At 39.9% G+C, this 15,883-nt stretch overlaps 1 protein-coding gene across 2 annotated transcripts in view; it reads right to left on the reverse strand.

Annotated features, from left to right (window-relative positions):
• The window catches only part of LOC109964780 (syntaxin-binding protein 4), a 29,433-nt gene extending 24,150 nt beyond the window's left edge, over nucleotides 1–5,283 (reverse strand). For both annotated transcript variants that reach the window (XM_020608333.1, XM_020608332.1), the window contains exons 1-2: nucleotides 5,208–5,283; nucleotides 1,952–2,025 (exon numbers count right to left, since the gene is read on the reverse strand). In XM_020608333.1, coding sequence (XP_020463989.1) covers nucleotides 1,952–2,025; nucleotides 5,208–5,254 — 121 coding nt within the window. In that variant the 5' untranslated portion in view covers nucleotides 5,255–5,283. The remainder of the gene's footprint in view (nucleotides 1–1,951; nucleotides 2,026–5,207) is intronic.
• Between the last annotated feature and the right edge of the window lie 10,600 nt (nucleotides 5,284–15,883).

Below are 15,883 nucleotides of genomic sequence, written 5' to 3' on the forward strand. Positions count from 1 at the left end.
TTATTTTATTTACAAAATCAGGCTCCATTGCCAGATATTGGAGGATTATTGAGGAGGACTATGCATTATGTCATTAGTTTAAGCTAAGCAATATCAATTGGACTTCATTAAATAAAACTGTTTTGCTCATTTACCTCACATACTATAGCTGACTTTTATCAATAAGGTCAACATCAAGTGCGGTATCTACCAAGGAGATGCTCTGTCTTCGCCGCTGTTCTGCACAGGGCTGAACCCCCTCATCACCAAGCGTGGTTATAGATACTGACTACAGAATGGAGCAACCATCAGCCACCTCCTCTACATGGATGACATCAAGCTGTATGCCAGGAGTGAACGAGACATTGACTCACTGATCCACACCACTAGAATCTACACCTAGGACAATAGAATGTCATTTGGACTGGATAAGTGTGGTTGAATGGTAACAAGGAGAGGGAAGGTAGTCAGGACTGAGGGGATTGTACTACCAGAAGGCAACACAGCAGATGTTGAGGACAGCTACAAGTACCTTAGGACCCTGCAGGTAAATGGGAACCGTGAAGAGGCCGCAAGGAAAGCAGCAACTACCAAGTACCTGCAGAGAGTAAGGCAAGTCCTGAGAAGTGAGCTGTTTTTCTATACACAGCTGTTACAATGAAATTAAGTCCTCCATAATTTGTCGGCCTCCTGTGCTTCACTCAACAGAACATTTGTCTGGCTGTCAGCAGCTTCTGATGAAGGACAGTAGAAGGGGAAACTGTCTTCACCAAGCTGGCTAACAGCTAACGTATGGATCGGGCTGCATAGTTCTGTCTGAACCCAACCTGTGCCTGAGACTGTGACATCCAAACCCGACCCGGACCTTTCAAGCTTATAGTATATAAAATCCAAGCCTGACTTGAGCCCAACACAGTTGAGTTTGTATGGTGTTTTTCCCCTTATCATTAAATGAAGCAAACACTTGAGTGCTCTAGCCATCTAGACTAAAGTTTAACCTACATGTCTGAACTTGATCCAGACCCGAATATAATTTCTAAATTTCTGTCTGAACCCGGCCCAAGCACTCGGGTACTGACAGGTCCCATTAGGATTGGTTTGGGTATCTGCACTCTGCTAACAGAAGAAATGTATTGGAGAGAAATAGGTTTCATGTATGGATTCATTCACTGATGTTAGTGAGGGCAGGTGACAATAAAGACAAAATGCTCTGAGTTACATCATGAGTCCAAATAGTAATAACAGAAACCAGTAAAAATATTTACTAGAGAAAATAACATGAGATTTGTGTGGTTTAAACAGCTGTCTGGGGAGATTACACTTCACCTAATGTGCCAGAGGAAATAGACCTAAGGCGGAAAAAACAACACCAGGGTCCAGAGATAATGTAGCTAATGCATGTCAGAGTCACATTTGATAGAATAAAGTTCTATCTGCTGTGTGAGAGACACGTCTAAAAACATGCTCAGGGTGAACTGGTCTTAACTGCACCTGTGAATGTGACTGGCCATGTGGTTTTAAGGGCCTATGAGGTGAGTCACTTCAGTGTTTGGTCAACTGATTGATTGGTTGGATTGATTTGTTTCTGCTGCAGCAAAGATTTTGACATGGTGGACTGCCATGGAGAAATGTTACCAGCAGAAACACTGCTGTCTCTCACCTAATGAATGCTGACATAAGGCCTAGCTCCTGACATTTGTGAACTGTGTAAGCATTTATAAACTGTATAGTCCATGAACAGTGAAAGGAATGCAGAGGACATACGTAAGTACTCTGCTTGCAGGAACAACGGCTGCTACATGTTTGCTTTGAGAAATCTTTGAAGCTGAAGCCGGAAAAACTGCCACAAGTAACAAGTTGAATAAATATGATTTAAACTGTGGAAGTGTTCAAGTCAAGTCTAATCACTTTTGGTCAGTTGCAGGGAGTATTGTACCTATCCTTTGTTGCTAAAGAGAAAAGAATTACTTACCCAGGCCATTCTCACAGTCTGTAAACTCCATGGAATGAACAGCTCGGTCTACAATATATGGACCCATTAGTGTCCTATTAGAGATTAAGGGATAAATATGGAGAGGAGAAGGTGGGCAGACAAAAGAAACAAAAATAAGTACAATACAAACTTAACTATGTGAGTACAATCAGGTTTTCTTTTTTTACAGATTAGTTGTAAAGTTACACAGTCAGATTATGACTACATAACTGGAATTTTACTTGATGATGAGCCTTATGTTTGCCTCAGAGAGCTTCTCCTGCAGCCTTACAGGTAACAAAGAGTGTGTCTTAGTGCCTGCTTAATACATTTTAATCCACATACATTCCGTCTTCCACATACTGATAAATACATGTCTATATAAACATCTTTTAACTAGCTGGCTGATCATAGGTTAGACCCAGTCAGGTAAAACAGCAAGTCCCTGTACAGGAACATTTCCAGACATGCAGTAACCTCAGGCTCTGTATTTTTCTCCACATCCTCTGGTCACAGAACAGCAGCAGGAGATAAAATATATCCATAAAAATGGGCGCAGTCGAAAAATTCCACTTTTTACAATGACATTGAAAATAAACATAACAAACAAGACAATATAACATTGGATGTCAGGCAAACGCACATGACGCCCTGGAGATCATGTTTGTTAGAAAAAAGTCTTGCAAGCAAGCGTTTGCGAGACTTCATATAATTAGTAGAAAATATGTACAGCTCATTTTTTGAGTTTTAGGTTACGTTTAAGATGATAAACTGATTCTGATTCTGATAATTCATTGTCGTAGCATTGTAGATACACCAGAAAACAAGGAAAAGCATGCCATGGACACTTTAAAGAAAGCTCAACACTTGTTTCTCTGTCTGAGAACTAACTACTGCAATGAATATGAAAAATACAAAAAGCTTTGGGAGTCAAGTGTCTATGACAGGACTAAGTCAGCCAAGGTATGTTGTGGAACCAGACTTGGGCCAGTATAAGTCCGACACACACCAGTGATGCTTCCCTTTTCTTGTGAAAAAACACTCAAAGTCTCTTCAGTCTCAAATAAGGCATAGGATTTATTGCAAAGCAGTTACAACAAGCAATATCTTGACTTCTGGTTCATGAAGCAGAACAGTTTACAGGGCTCCTGCTGCAGCTTTTATACCCTCTCTACACACCTTCTAGTCTCACATGCTCTATTGCACCTTTCTCTCCTTGACCTCCAACACAGTAAACACCATTGTATTTGAACACAGAGGGGTCAGCTTTAGGCACCTCTACAGACATTAATAAAAACATAAGTAATAAATTCAATAAGCATGCCATTGACATAAGTGTAGGTCCTCTGATGATTGACACTACTAATGAGAAAACAATAACTTGTTCCCAGATTAATGATACCTCAAAACACCTCCAGACATCATCAACAAATCAAGAACTCATTAAGGTGACAAAAAGTAACATGGAACATATCACTTTGTCTTATAAATATGTCCAACTTGTTAGAAAGTAATAAACACATTACCCTGTCACAAGGTGTCAGCTTAAAAATATTAAACCTTAACATTAAAGACTCAACATGTCATAGGATTACATCTTAAAAACAGCAAATATTTACATCAAACGCTCTTTTCTATCTCTCCCTCTCTGGGGTGTGACAGGTGGACTCATGCCGCCTTTTAGTCTGGGCTGCAAAACTGGGCAGCCAATCGAATGACAGACTAGTATACCCCTTCAGGTTACTGTAGGACACCAGGGTCATCCCATGGTCATTCTTACACACAGAGAGACACCCTCGGTCATCCATGTGCACCACTCTACAGAGCAAGTATAATAAGAAGTGATGAATGAATGGCAATGAGGTAACACAAGCTTTACAAGTGAATAAAATAAAATATAAAAAGAGTAAAAATGCAATAAAATAAATAAAAATATAATAGGAAACATGTGTCAAATATAGCAATTTAATAACTGAAACTAACTTAAACATATAAGGCTACAAGCATGAGACTAAAACTTACTCTAAACTTCCTTGGTCTCCCACAGGTACCAGCACAGAAACACACTGAGCAAACCTAAACAGAAAAACTCTTCAGAAAGTGATGTCATTGTTTTTGTACTGTTTTACCTGAATGCTTTAGTTTTAGGTAAAACAGTACATGAAATTTTGTTTTTATTAACCTTAGGAAAAACAGTTAATATGGTATTAACAAGAGAAATCTAATACAATATGACTTAAGCATATTTTTGACGAATACAAAATCCCACAATATACCCAGATGCCATTTTTTTACCAATATTGCACAGCCCTAAACCTCATACAGGTTGTACTGAGTTATCATTAAATTATTGGTGCCCACCACTTAGCTTGGCCATGTTTGGACAGAATATTGTCATAATCTCAAGAATCCAAATGCCTTCATCATAGATAAGCGTTTTCTTTTACTAAACATCACAACTGAATTCAATAATGCAACCTGTTATGAATCTGAAATTGATTGATCTATAACATGTTAAGACTTTCTTTGCTGCAAGTGGGCCCAAACTGCCTCACACTGTCTCTTCATAAAGGAATTTTAGTTGTTTTAAGATAATATAATTTACAGTTATTGGCAGATCGATCAAATAATAGGAAGAGACATGCAGGGGGAAACGTCCCAATGGTTAATTGACTGCATTTTGTCAACAGCATCTCAATCATTAAAAAACATTTTGATACCCTGACGTCTGATGTGAATTGTTTCGGATTTTTTTCCAACATTGCAATTTTTCATCCGAAAAGGTGCTCTATATTGCAGCCTCTAGGCTACCGAAAAGCAGCTCTCGTTGCGCACGGCACACAAGAGCAACAAACAACCGGGAGGTTTATCCTAATGAGTGGAATGGTCAACAAAATAACAAGAAACTCAAATGTATATGCTACACACTTGAATATTCAAGACGTGTTGATAAAGAATATTGTCCTCTTAACACACATAGCAAATAGATTCCGACAAAACTGCTCCATCATCAACATGCAGCGCAGCGCCATGTATCCTCCAATGCTTAGCGCGCCAGCCCCACGTCAAATAAACAGTTTCCCCACATACAATAAACGCTATATTTGACTTGTTTTCCCAGGAGCACAAGCGTCACGCCAGCACCGTCACTACATCATATACTCAACACTAAAAAAAAAACTAGGCATGCAGTAGTGTCAACCGTGTTTCAGCCACTGGACACATTCACTCGACGCGCAAGTCGTTTAAATTTTACCTGCTAATGATGACAGCTCCTTTATAGATGACAGAAAAGGTTGGCATTTTGACACTGAACCAGCTTTTTCGGTTGGACAAACGCAGCCTACCCAGATTTCAACCTTCAGCAAGTAACCACATGATGGTCCGTCCACACAGACCAGGCTGTCCCCTCTGAACATTTCCACTGTCACCCACACATTTAATCTCTTACATAACTAAAGTCAACATAAACTAAACAAATGTAATGAAAATGGTGAGCAAAGTGTGATAACTTTTTGCACAAGGGGCTAAATCTCACAGAACTAATAGGGCCTGCCAAAGTCTTTTTGGGGCCCTAAGCAAAATTTTATATGGGGGCCCTAGATGCCTCTGTGCCACCAGTGCTATTGACTATTGTCAATGATCGATCCTTCACACATATACTATAACTCTAACACATGCACTATCAATTTTATTACTTGTTGCACTTTGCTCACATCATGTCAATGTCAGCCCAGCATGTTTGAATTTGTGATTATTTTAAGAACAATTTAAAATCAAGGATACAACCACAATAAAGCCCATAGGCGTATCTCATCATGGTAAAGGCAATCTAGCATGTATGTTTTAAATCTTAAAAGGTAACTAACTCAAAGAGTGGGACAACATACCAAATAAGAAGGTCTGTGTATGAAATATAATTCATTTGTGATAGTTCATCTTCTATAAGGAATAATGTCTTTGCACACATTTACTTGTACCACCTTGATATTCACAAACTAAAGGCAAAAATGTATGTTGTATTTCATAGCACAAAGGTTGGCTCTACAGAAATAGTATCCATCAAATGTCTGTTATTTGTTGTCAGTTTCCATTTACCCACTTAGATAATGAAATCAGAAAAAAAGAAAACCAGTCACTGGGACCTTCACAGTAAACCATCTAAGAATGAGGGTAAATATTGTAAAAGTAAAGTTCTGACTCTTGCAGCTTAATAGCTGTGCTTTGACAAATATTAAGTGATATTTAAAAGTAACTTTAATATACTTACCTGTAAGCTAGATTTATTTAAATAACGCTCATTTAATAGAAGATAAGGACATCCTTTGGGATATGCAGGGGAAATAAGGAAGCTTTCAGTCAACTAACAAACTCCCTAACTGCTTGCTAACAGCTAGTCAACTGAGACTGCCAGGTCTCAGGACACAGAGTAACTTTTATTATGCCAAAATTCAAATATAAATTCCCAAGAAGCCATGAACAGTTTGGGTGCAACTTCACACACCAAGCCCATCTATTTATGAATTTATGACAATGTCACCAAAAACATAAATATTTTGACCGTGATAAACACAGATTTTAAGGTGTATGTGTTGCTCTGAATTGAATATAACTGTACAGGTGTACCTAAAAAAGTGGCTGGTGAGTGTATATAATCTAATCACTGACCACAAGAGTGTACACGTATCTTTTTTGGGTGTGTTGCAGGCATCAAATTTTAGTTCCAATTAGTTTATTTTTTACAAAATGCAATTAAGTTGGTCAGTGAAAATAATAAAAAACCTTTTCTTTGTACATTCGTCAGTTAAACAAAGGTTCAAGTGAATGAAAAATCACAGATTAAAATTTTTATTGCATTTTACAAAATGTCCCAACTTCTCTTGAACTGGGGCTCGTATTTATTTTCACTTGCACTGACATTACTGCAAATTGAACCTTATGGAAAAGACAAATGAATAAAAATTAAGACTACCATAGTTTTAAAAAATCTACCAGCAGTGTACTTGTCTATTTGGATAAAGAAACTTTTAGAAAACTTAAGTCTCTCTTTCCAGAAAGAGTGCCATTGTAACTCTGAATAATCCACATCCACAGATTACAAAGTCTATAATTTCTTTAGAACTACTTCTTTTGCTGTTGTTGGAAACAACAACAGCATGGCATGTGGAAACCAACCCATTTATTCTCAATTCCTCAGCCTCATTGGAGCAAGACACCCCCCTACTCCCAAATCCCGTTTTAACCCCTTCAATCAGTGGTAGATAATCAAAATAGAAAGTATACTTTCAGTGCACAGAAAAAGTAGTGAGCGTACTACAGTGACTTACCCTTAGACTACACCAATGAATGACAAATCTCGTGCTGTATTTGTGCAGCTTGTTTGAGGTTGTACAACGAGCTCATTGCAGCATTTGTGGCTCTCCAGTCTCATGAAACAGTAATGGGTGCATTGCAATTTCATGCACCAAAGTGAAACATAGAAGACTTTGCACATGACTTAGACAAGCCAAACAAAAATTACGCAGCTTCATCAGAAGTACACATTTACAATTTAGACGATAAAAGACTATAACACTGGTGAACTTTTCTAACTCTGATAAAGATCATCCCTTAACTTTTCCATACAAAGCATCTGGGAGTGTCTCCAAGACAGGCCCAAACTGGGTTAGGTGGACACAGCAATTATCGAAGCAATTACTGTACCGTGAATACATAAAATTGCAATTTTACACTGCCCACGACACCTGTATTATTGGATTTATTCAATAATGAACCTGAATTGACTGGGAAGGAACACAGGACAAATCTACATCATAACAGTGTTCCAGATAAGGAGGTGAAAGATGTTAAGGCCAGGTGACTTAATCAGAGCATGTTGTTTTCCTCTGTCACAGCAGAACTAAAGTGATGCTTGGTGCCACTAGAGGCCTGAAATCACAGGACAGGAGTCAAGCAGATAACCTGTCAGAGTGCATCCAGTCAGACGTGGAACCTGTGTCATAGCATGTGTGTCAGTTTCACAATAGAAATCAAGTCAAGGGCACCAAGACAATGTGCTGTCTGTGAGGTTTCAGTGTCAAAATCATATCAAACCTAAATGTTCTGTGATTATAATGTTTATTTTAATTATTGTTTAGACCACAAATATGCACATTTGAGAAGCTGTATTGTATTTCACTATACTAAATATACCAGAGTCAGTGTTGTAGTACTCAAGTCCTGATTATCTGACTCAGTGCAAGCTTAAGCACTGATGACTTGGACTTTCACTTAAGCGATGACTGCTTTCGGACTCGGAGTTGGGGATGAAAACTTTTTTTTGGTAATAGGCCATAATAATTTGGCATAGTCAATAATACACAATTAAATATGCCAAATATTGTGAGGGTCTATTGGGAACATTTAGCAGAACCCCCCTGGGAGATCTTCAACTCCCACCTCCAGCAGAGCTTTGACCAGATCCCGGGGGAGGTTGGAGACATTGAGTCCAAGTGGACCATTTTCTCTGCCTCCAATGTCGATGCGGCCGTTCGGAGCTGTGGCTGTAAGGTTTCTGGTGCCTGTCGCGGTGGCAATCCCCGAACCCGGTGGTGGACACCGGAAGTAAGGGATGCTGTCAAGCTAAAGAAGGAGACCTTTCAAGCCTGGTTGGCTCGTGCACACCTGAGGCAGCTGACGGGTACTGGCAGGCCAAGTGGACTGCAGCCCGGGTGGTTGTGGAGACACACAGTATAGATACCGGCTTTCATCAAACTCAATTTGACAGTTCTAGGTGAAAGGTTATCCAATCAGAAGCTCCATCCTCAGCCCGCACAGTTGTTCTCCCCCGTACTAGATGAATCTAAAAAATAAAGACCAGGTAATGATGCAGTTTGTAATGTTACAGTATATAGTGAATAAAGCAAATGGTGCATAGAAAGTATAGTAGTGATTTGAGAATTAAATAGAGTTAAGCTGATATTTAGTTTCAAAAATGAGGAGAGACAACAGCTATTTTAAAAAAGACATAACCATTATTATTGGGGTTTCTGTTTGTAATGTTATATAGTGAATAAAGCAAATGGTGCATAGAAAGTATAGAGTTGACCAGATATTTAGTTTCAAAAATGAGGAGAGACAACAGCTATTTTAAAAAAGACATAACCATTATTATTGGGGTTTCTGTTTGTAATGTTATATAGTGAATAAAGCAAATGGTGCATAGAAAGTATAGAGTTGACCAGATATTTAGTTTCAAAAGAGGACACGACAGATGTCCTTGAGTTATTTATTGGGGGTAATTCTGTAGATGGTTAAAACAGAGCCTATAGCATATGTTCCTCATCACAGAGCTGTGTTTTTTGTAAGAGAGGTGCAAAAACAGGGGGTAAAACACCTCGCAGCTGTTCACCCCCCTCTCTCAGACTCGCTGCTTTATAAACCGCTCTGCTTTTCTGCTGTGTTGTACCTCTGAAAACTCATTTCCTTCAGCAAGCAGCCTGTAATAACAAGAGAGAAAAATGGCTACATCATTTACTCCTATTGAAAAATTAAACGGGGTTATCAGCAACGTACCCATGATGCTGACCGAAGAGTCAGCCTTGTCTCGAGCTCCGAAAAAAGTCACCATGCAACTGTGCAGAATTCAAAAGCTACCGAATGCTTCGCTTCGTGGTGAGTTGAAATTATTGTCAGGGTATGTCGGGTACGTGTTTCAGTATACAACCGGCGAGCTGGCCCTGTACCAGCTGAGAGAGGGTGAAACTTTCACTCCGGAGACGCTGAGGACTCCAATCACGGCAAATGATTGGGGCATCCTGAGGTACATAGTGATGGAACATCTCATTGAAAGCTACCAAGATGCTAATGATGAGGAAGAGGATGATGATGATGATGAGAAGGAGGAGGAAAAGAAGGAGAACCGAGACCCAGCAAATAAGAAAAGACAATATCCTGCAGAGTAGATGGAGTCTCAAAAGGGGTGTGATGAGGAGAGCGGTAACAGTAACCCCCTGAGCAGCGATGACATCAAGGAGATGGTTCTCTCTCCTCAACCACCCCTCACGGATCTTGACACGGTCCATGAGGAGCCTGAAGCGGAATGTAGCCACGAGCTGGACGGGGGTATGTTCAAACTGTTTTCTGACATTGTAAAGTCCCTCGTCACCCGCGTCTTGTACGCTGCAATTTGGGACCACAACAAATATCTGTGTTACGGCTGCAAGATTTCTCATCCGAGCCAGAAGCACCACACGTCTGTTTGGCATCCCCGACAATTTTCTGAGCGCTCATTATGACAGTCTTTTGCCAAGTTTTTCTCAGGAGTTAGGAGTAATAACCAATGTTTATCTACATATTAAACTTTTTTGCTGTGTGAAAAGCATTTATCCTTTTTGTTGTGTGAAAAAACATTTATTCTTTTGCCAAGTTTTTTCTCAGGTGTTAGGAGTACCTCTACAATTACTCAAACCTAACTCAAGGACATCTGTCGTGTCCTCTTTTGAAATTAAATATCTGGTCAACTCTATACTTTCTATGCACCATTTGCTTTATTCACTATATAACATTACAAACTGCATCATTACCTGGTCTTTATCTTTTAGATTCATCTATCACAGGGGAGAACAACTGTGCAGGCTGAGGATGGAGCTTCTGATTGGATAACCTTTCACCTAGAACTGTCAAATTGAGTTTGATGAAAGCCGGTATCTATACTGTGTGTGTGGAGGCAAAAACCTGGGTCTGGGAAGAGTTCGGTGAGGCCATGGAGAGGGACTATCGGTCGGCCTCGAAGAAATTCTGGCAAACCATCCGGCACCTCAGGAAGGGGAAGCAGTGTCCTGCCAAAACTGGTGGGCAGCTGTTGACCTCAACTGGGGACATCGTCAGACGGTGGAAGGAATACTTCGAGGATCTCCTCTTTAAATAACTCCCTGCTGACAAACCAGGGCTGTAAAGGTCAAACTCAACCTGCCAACAAATATTAGTGGTGTGCTGGGACAATAGTTGGGAGAACAGCTGAATGGGTAAGCACAACAAAACAATAATTGTTTTTCTGTGAAGATGTATTTATTATGAAAATGTTTTAAAAAGATGTTGGTATTTCTTGTATGCAAAGAAAATCTTTTCCCAGATGGTGGTGCTAAAGGACAGACAGACTAGATTTAATGGCAATCTGACATGTATTTAGGGCATAGTGAGGTAAAAGGTTAACACTAGCCTACTCTTGAGCAGTTTTAGTCATGAATAAATGTATTTGCATAGAGTACTATTTCTATATTCTATTTTCACATGATAATATGATAAAGGAGAAAAGCTTGGTCTGTATATTCTTTGTCTTTTCCTTCTGCTCTGTTCCATTCAAGATGGCCTTTCAACCTAAAACATAACCAGCATTCTGTAGATAACACCTTGCAGCTGTGTTGACAAGGCTGCAGTGTTTCTCTCCTGTGATTTGAGGGTGGGAGAAAAGGAGAGAGGTCAGCAAAAAGTGCCCCCCCAACCCCCTTTCTGTTTCAAAATTCACATTGAGTGACTATCAGACACAGAAAACTAAATGATACCTGCAAAAAAGTCTAAATCTGACAAAACAGGTTCACACAAGCAGATCTAAATATCACACCCAAACACTGATCATATGACATACCAGTAGGAGGTGTGGCTCTCTCAGACTGTCAGGTTTCAGGTGTACAAAGACAGGGATAGGAAGTGAAAGAATGTAACTTATCTCACTTCATACGGCACACTGTGATCTGACTTTTGAAAAAAGGAGGCTGGGTCGACTTCAAAGATGAAGAGGAGAAACAAATGAATAGAGAACTGCTGCCTTTGAGCAAAGAACTAAGGCCTCAATTGCCCAGGACAAGTGATTCATACTGTATATGTTATCCTGCTGATTTAAACCACTTAATTTTCTTAGGTAAAACTGACCAGTGTACAGAAGGTCATGGTGGAAGCAGGAAGTGGGTCAAAGTATTTGGTGTAAACTCTGATGATGTTTACAATGGAGAATTGGACATCAATAATCAGTTAACAACACAATTAAATATGCCAAAAATGGGTGAGCATGGAGAGAATTGTTGGAAGGCTGGAGAAGTTACTATGTCTGCATTATGCCAATTAAAATATGGGGTTTCTCAATTACCTGCTTTGTTTAGAGTGTTACACATCTCTTTTCATCTGTACATATACTGTCATTTAGCTATCTATGGAGGAGAAATTCAAATTAATTAATGCCATTGCGGTTTGTTGCACTGTCCACTTGCGACACAACAGCGGCAGCAGGAGGTGTGCACATTCACAAACTATCCTCTTGTTTTTAGGAAGAGGTTCTCTGGTTTTATGATTCTGAAATAATTACAGACTATTTGGAGTTATGAGGGGTGCAAAGATAATCTAGAGGTACCCAAGATTAAACATTAAATGGCTGGAAATGAGCAAAATGAGCATGCCATGGGCACTTCAAATTACTCTTTAGTTCAGAAAGTATGCTACATTTCGTATTTAGGCATCTGTTCTGTTTACAACCAGTCCAGGCTTCTAACAGCAGAAATCAGTGCTAATATTAGTTGCTAGTGGTTAGCAACAGTACTGCAGACAAACTGAAAAGAAAAAAGTGTTGTGATATTTTTTGTTTGAATTAAAAATAACTCTGATTTCACTCAGTTTATATTTGATAATCCAAAACTTTGGCTGGTTGCAAAGAAATTTAGTTTGATTGCAGTACCTAAGTCTTGCGCTCAGATATATTTTATTTGATTTCAAAATAAAGACACAAAAGTACCTTCATATGGTGTCATGGACACAGACTATGATGGCTTTCTGTCACTTAGCAGTCCAGGCAGAGAGAGCAGTAATTCTCTGTCAGAGGGGCTTTGTTTGGATTTTGAGGGAGCTTTGCATCTGCTGGTACCAGGGCTTCCTTACCCGCCAGTTGTACACACACACCATCACACACAAAAATGATGTATTTTACTACATCCTGTAATTATGTAGATTATTCTGCTTACTTCTTAGGTCTTGTTATGCTGCAATTATGCCTCCATGCTTGCGATAAACATGACCGCTGGCATTACCTATTTGGGGTGTCCGTCCATCTGCCTGCCCTCTGCAGTGGGTTTTATATGACCTTTCAAGAATTTGGCACAAATGTCCACTTGGACTCAGCGATGTACAGATTAAATTTTGGCTGTCACAGGCCAAAGGTCACAGTGACCTCAAGTCTGTCCCATTCTTGTGAATGCAATATCTGTGAGGTCACTGGTCTGTTTACGCTCACTCTCTTTCTCTCTCTGGGATGGTGGGGTGAGTGATGAGTTGGAGGCTGGCAAAGTGTGGCAAAGCTGAAGCTAATTAGTCCCATCTGATCAGCTGGTATTTAGCAGAAGCTCGGCGGTCACCTTTGTCAGTCACTTAGCTACCTTTACCACATTCAGACAGTCAAAAGAGAAAGAAGTCTTGCCTATGTCCTCATTTCTTCCTGACGATGCCACAATGCTGTGTGAGTCTCCTCTGTTCCTGTGTCTGCTACCCATCTGTTCCTCCTTGTTCCTCCTGAGCTGCATCTGAACCAGCAACTCCCCTGCTCAGTTGCAACACTGATGCTGAACCCGCTACCTCCCAGTCCTGCAGCCAACTCACCTGTTCCTCCTTGCTGCTTCTAAACCAGTGGGTCCCCTGCTCACCTGCAACCCCAACACTGAACCTGCTCCCGCCAGTCCAGTGGTTGAGCTCTCCTGACCTACCGCACTGCATCATAGGCAGCTCCTCAACCTGTCACAGCCCAGCTAGCTGATTCCTCCCAACAACATACTGCTGGTCCTCCGCCTCATCTGAGCTCAGCCAGCCCGGGTAATCTCGTCATCGCCTGTCTTACCCTTCACTCATTCCACATCTCAGGATCAGCTCGACACCTCCCTCCATCCCTTCTTGAAAAAAGCATTACAGTTACACCATTCACATACAGTAACAAAGAAATTAACCAGGAATGTTTTGGATGATGTTTTGTGTTTCCTCTACTGAAAACAGAAGTCTTAAAAAAAAATTGCTGGAGGAAACAGTGACAGATGTATTCACATCTGCCGGTGGTGCTGTCATGAGTACCTGGGGAAGCAGGATGATGTATGTCAGGTTGAGTCACAATAAACTACAGCGTGTGCATCAGTGGTAATGAAGGAACATGTCATCCAGTGCAACAGAATGGTTCACTGGTGTGCTTTTAATAGTTTTTGGACAATTGTGGAATTCTATGTCACAGAGAAATTAAGTGTTTGAGGTACACACAAAACATATTAGTAGGATACAATTACTGTTGCTCTGGCCCTACACATGAGATTTGTTGACAATGCCAAAATATAAAATAACACCTGTTTTACCAACTACTTACATGACTGTTGAGCACCAGCAGAAGAATGACAATGTTTACTGGGTTATTATTGTGTTTGCTCTGCCACTGTGTCCTCACCAGGTCGTTTAGCTAGGCAACAGTTCCTTTGTGCGAGAATGTTTATTTAGTTGATCACATATGAGGGCAGGGTGGAGTCCCCTACTTGCCAAAAGAGTATTTTAATAATACTAAGCAATAAAGGCTGAATGAATGTTTGTATGTAGGAATGCCTACATAGATCTGTGTGAATACAGAATGCATTGTCCTTTGTAGAACTTTCATACTGCTACAGTAATAGTGAAACAATTCTGCTGCTCAGAGCAACCCTTGCTTTAAATTTCAGATATTTTCTCACTTTGCTCAAGAGGTGTCTAGAAATCATTTGTGAATTAAAAACACCAAAAAAAATTATATTTGAAAAGCTAAAGAGCAATATGTCTTTCCAGTGATAATGTTAATCTAGATAATCCATACACATTACTGTGAACTGACAGAGGAACTGATGATTTCTTTGGTAGAAAATATTTCCAAATGTCACTTCTCTGTGGCCCAAGACATGTCCTATAAATACAAGTTCATATACTATACAATGGTTTTAGTGTGATATATTTTGTCAAAAGTGTAATTGTTGTGTGGATTAATGGATTATGACACATTGCAGTCCTTTTTCTAATGCTGGAAATGGACCACAAGAAGTTTAGGCTACACAAACACTTGAATCAGCTATTTAAAAAAAAGCAGTGCTTGCTCCACCCTTATTAACACCACTGTGGTGCCCTAGAGCCAAGCTCCGAACCCCATCCATCCAGTGGAGCTGTAAAAAAATTAAATTTGGGCGAAAATAAGGAAGCTGATTACCAAAACTGCAGTGGCTACATGTTGTTTTCTTTGTTCAGTCAGTCTTCTCAACTCATTCCGTGTTTGCCACACCTGACCTGTGATATGACTCTGAGAAATACACCCAGTACAATTCACACTTTGTGTCTCTTCATGTCACCCAACAAAACAGCTGATTTGACATAATACAGTTTTGACTGTGGTCCAGATCTGCTACTATGTCCGACATTATAAAGCTAATATTTGTGTAGAAGTTTTCAAATCTGCAAGTGTTAAAATACATTTTTACAACTAGATCTCACAGTTTCAGGTGACAAAAATCATGTCAAGCTGAAGTACATTAGACTGACACTGACAGCTTGGTGGAACGCAAACAAAATCACCACTAACACCATGTAGATACACCCCAATCTGGCACAGCTCCAACTTTCAACTTCACAGCAACTTCCAAGTACGACCACACAAAGGAATCACTCACCTTCATCACTTATTTGAAAACAACCACCTCATATCATTCAACACAGTAGTCTAGAAGTATGGAGTTGGGGGAGAACAATTTTTCCAATTCCAACAGCTAAAATCCATAATTAAATCAAATCAGATGAGGTTCCTGTTTACAAACAATCGAGGATGTATGTGCAGTAGTGAGGTAGAAATGTCAGAACAGTTTGCACAAGCTATACTGCATTTTCCCTATTTAGAAATAAAATAACTTGCAGGAAACCCATGAA

This window comes from Monopterus albus, unplaced genomic scaffold, assembly GCF_001952655.1.
Source record: "Monopterus albus unplaced genomic scaffold, M_albus_1.0 scaffold92.1, whole genome shotgun sequence".
In the NCBI taxonomy this organism is placed as follows: domain Eukaryota; kingdom Metazoa; phylum Chordata; class Actinopteri; order Synbranchiformes; family Synbranchidae; genus Monopterus; species Monopterus albus.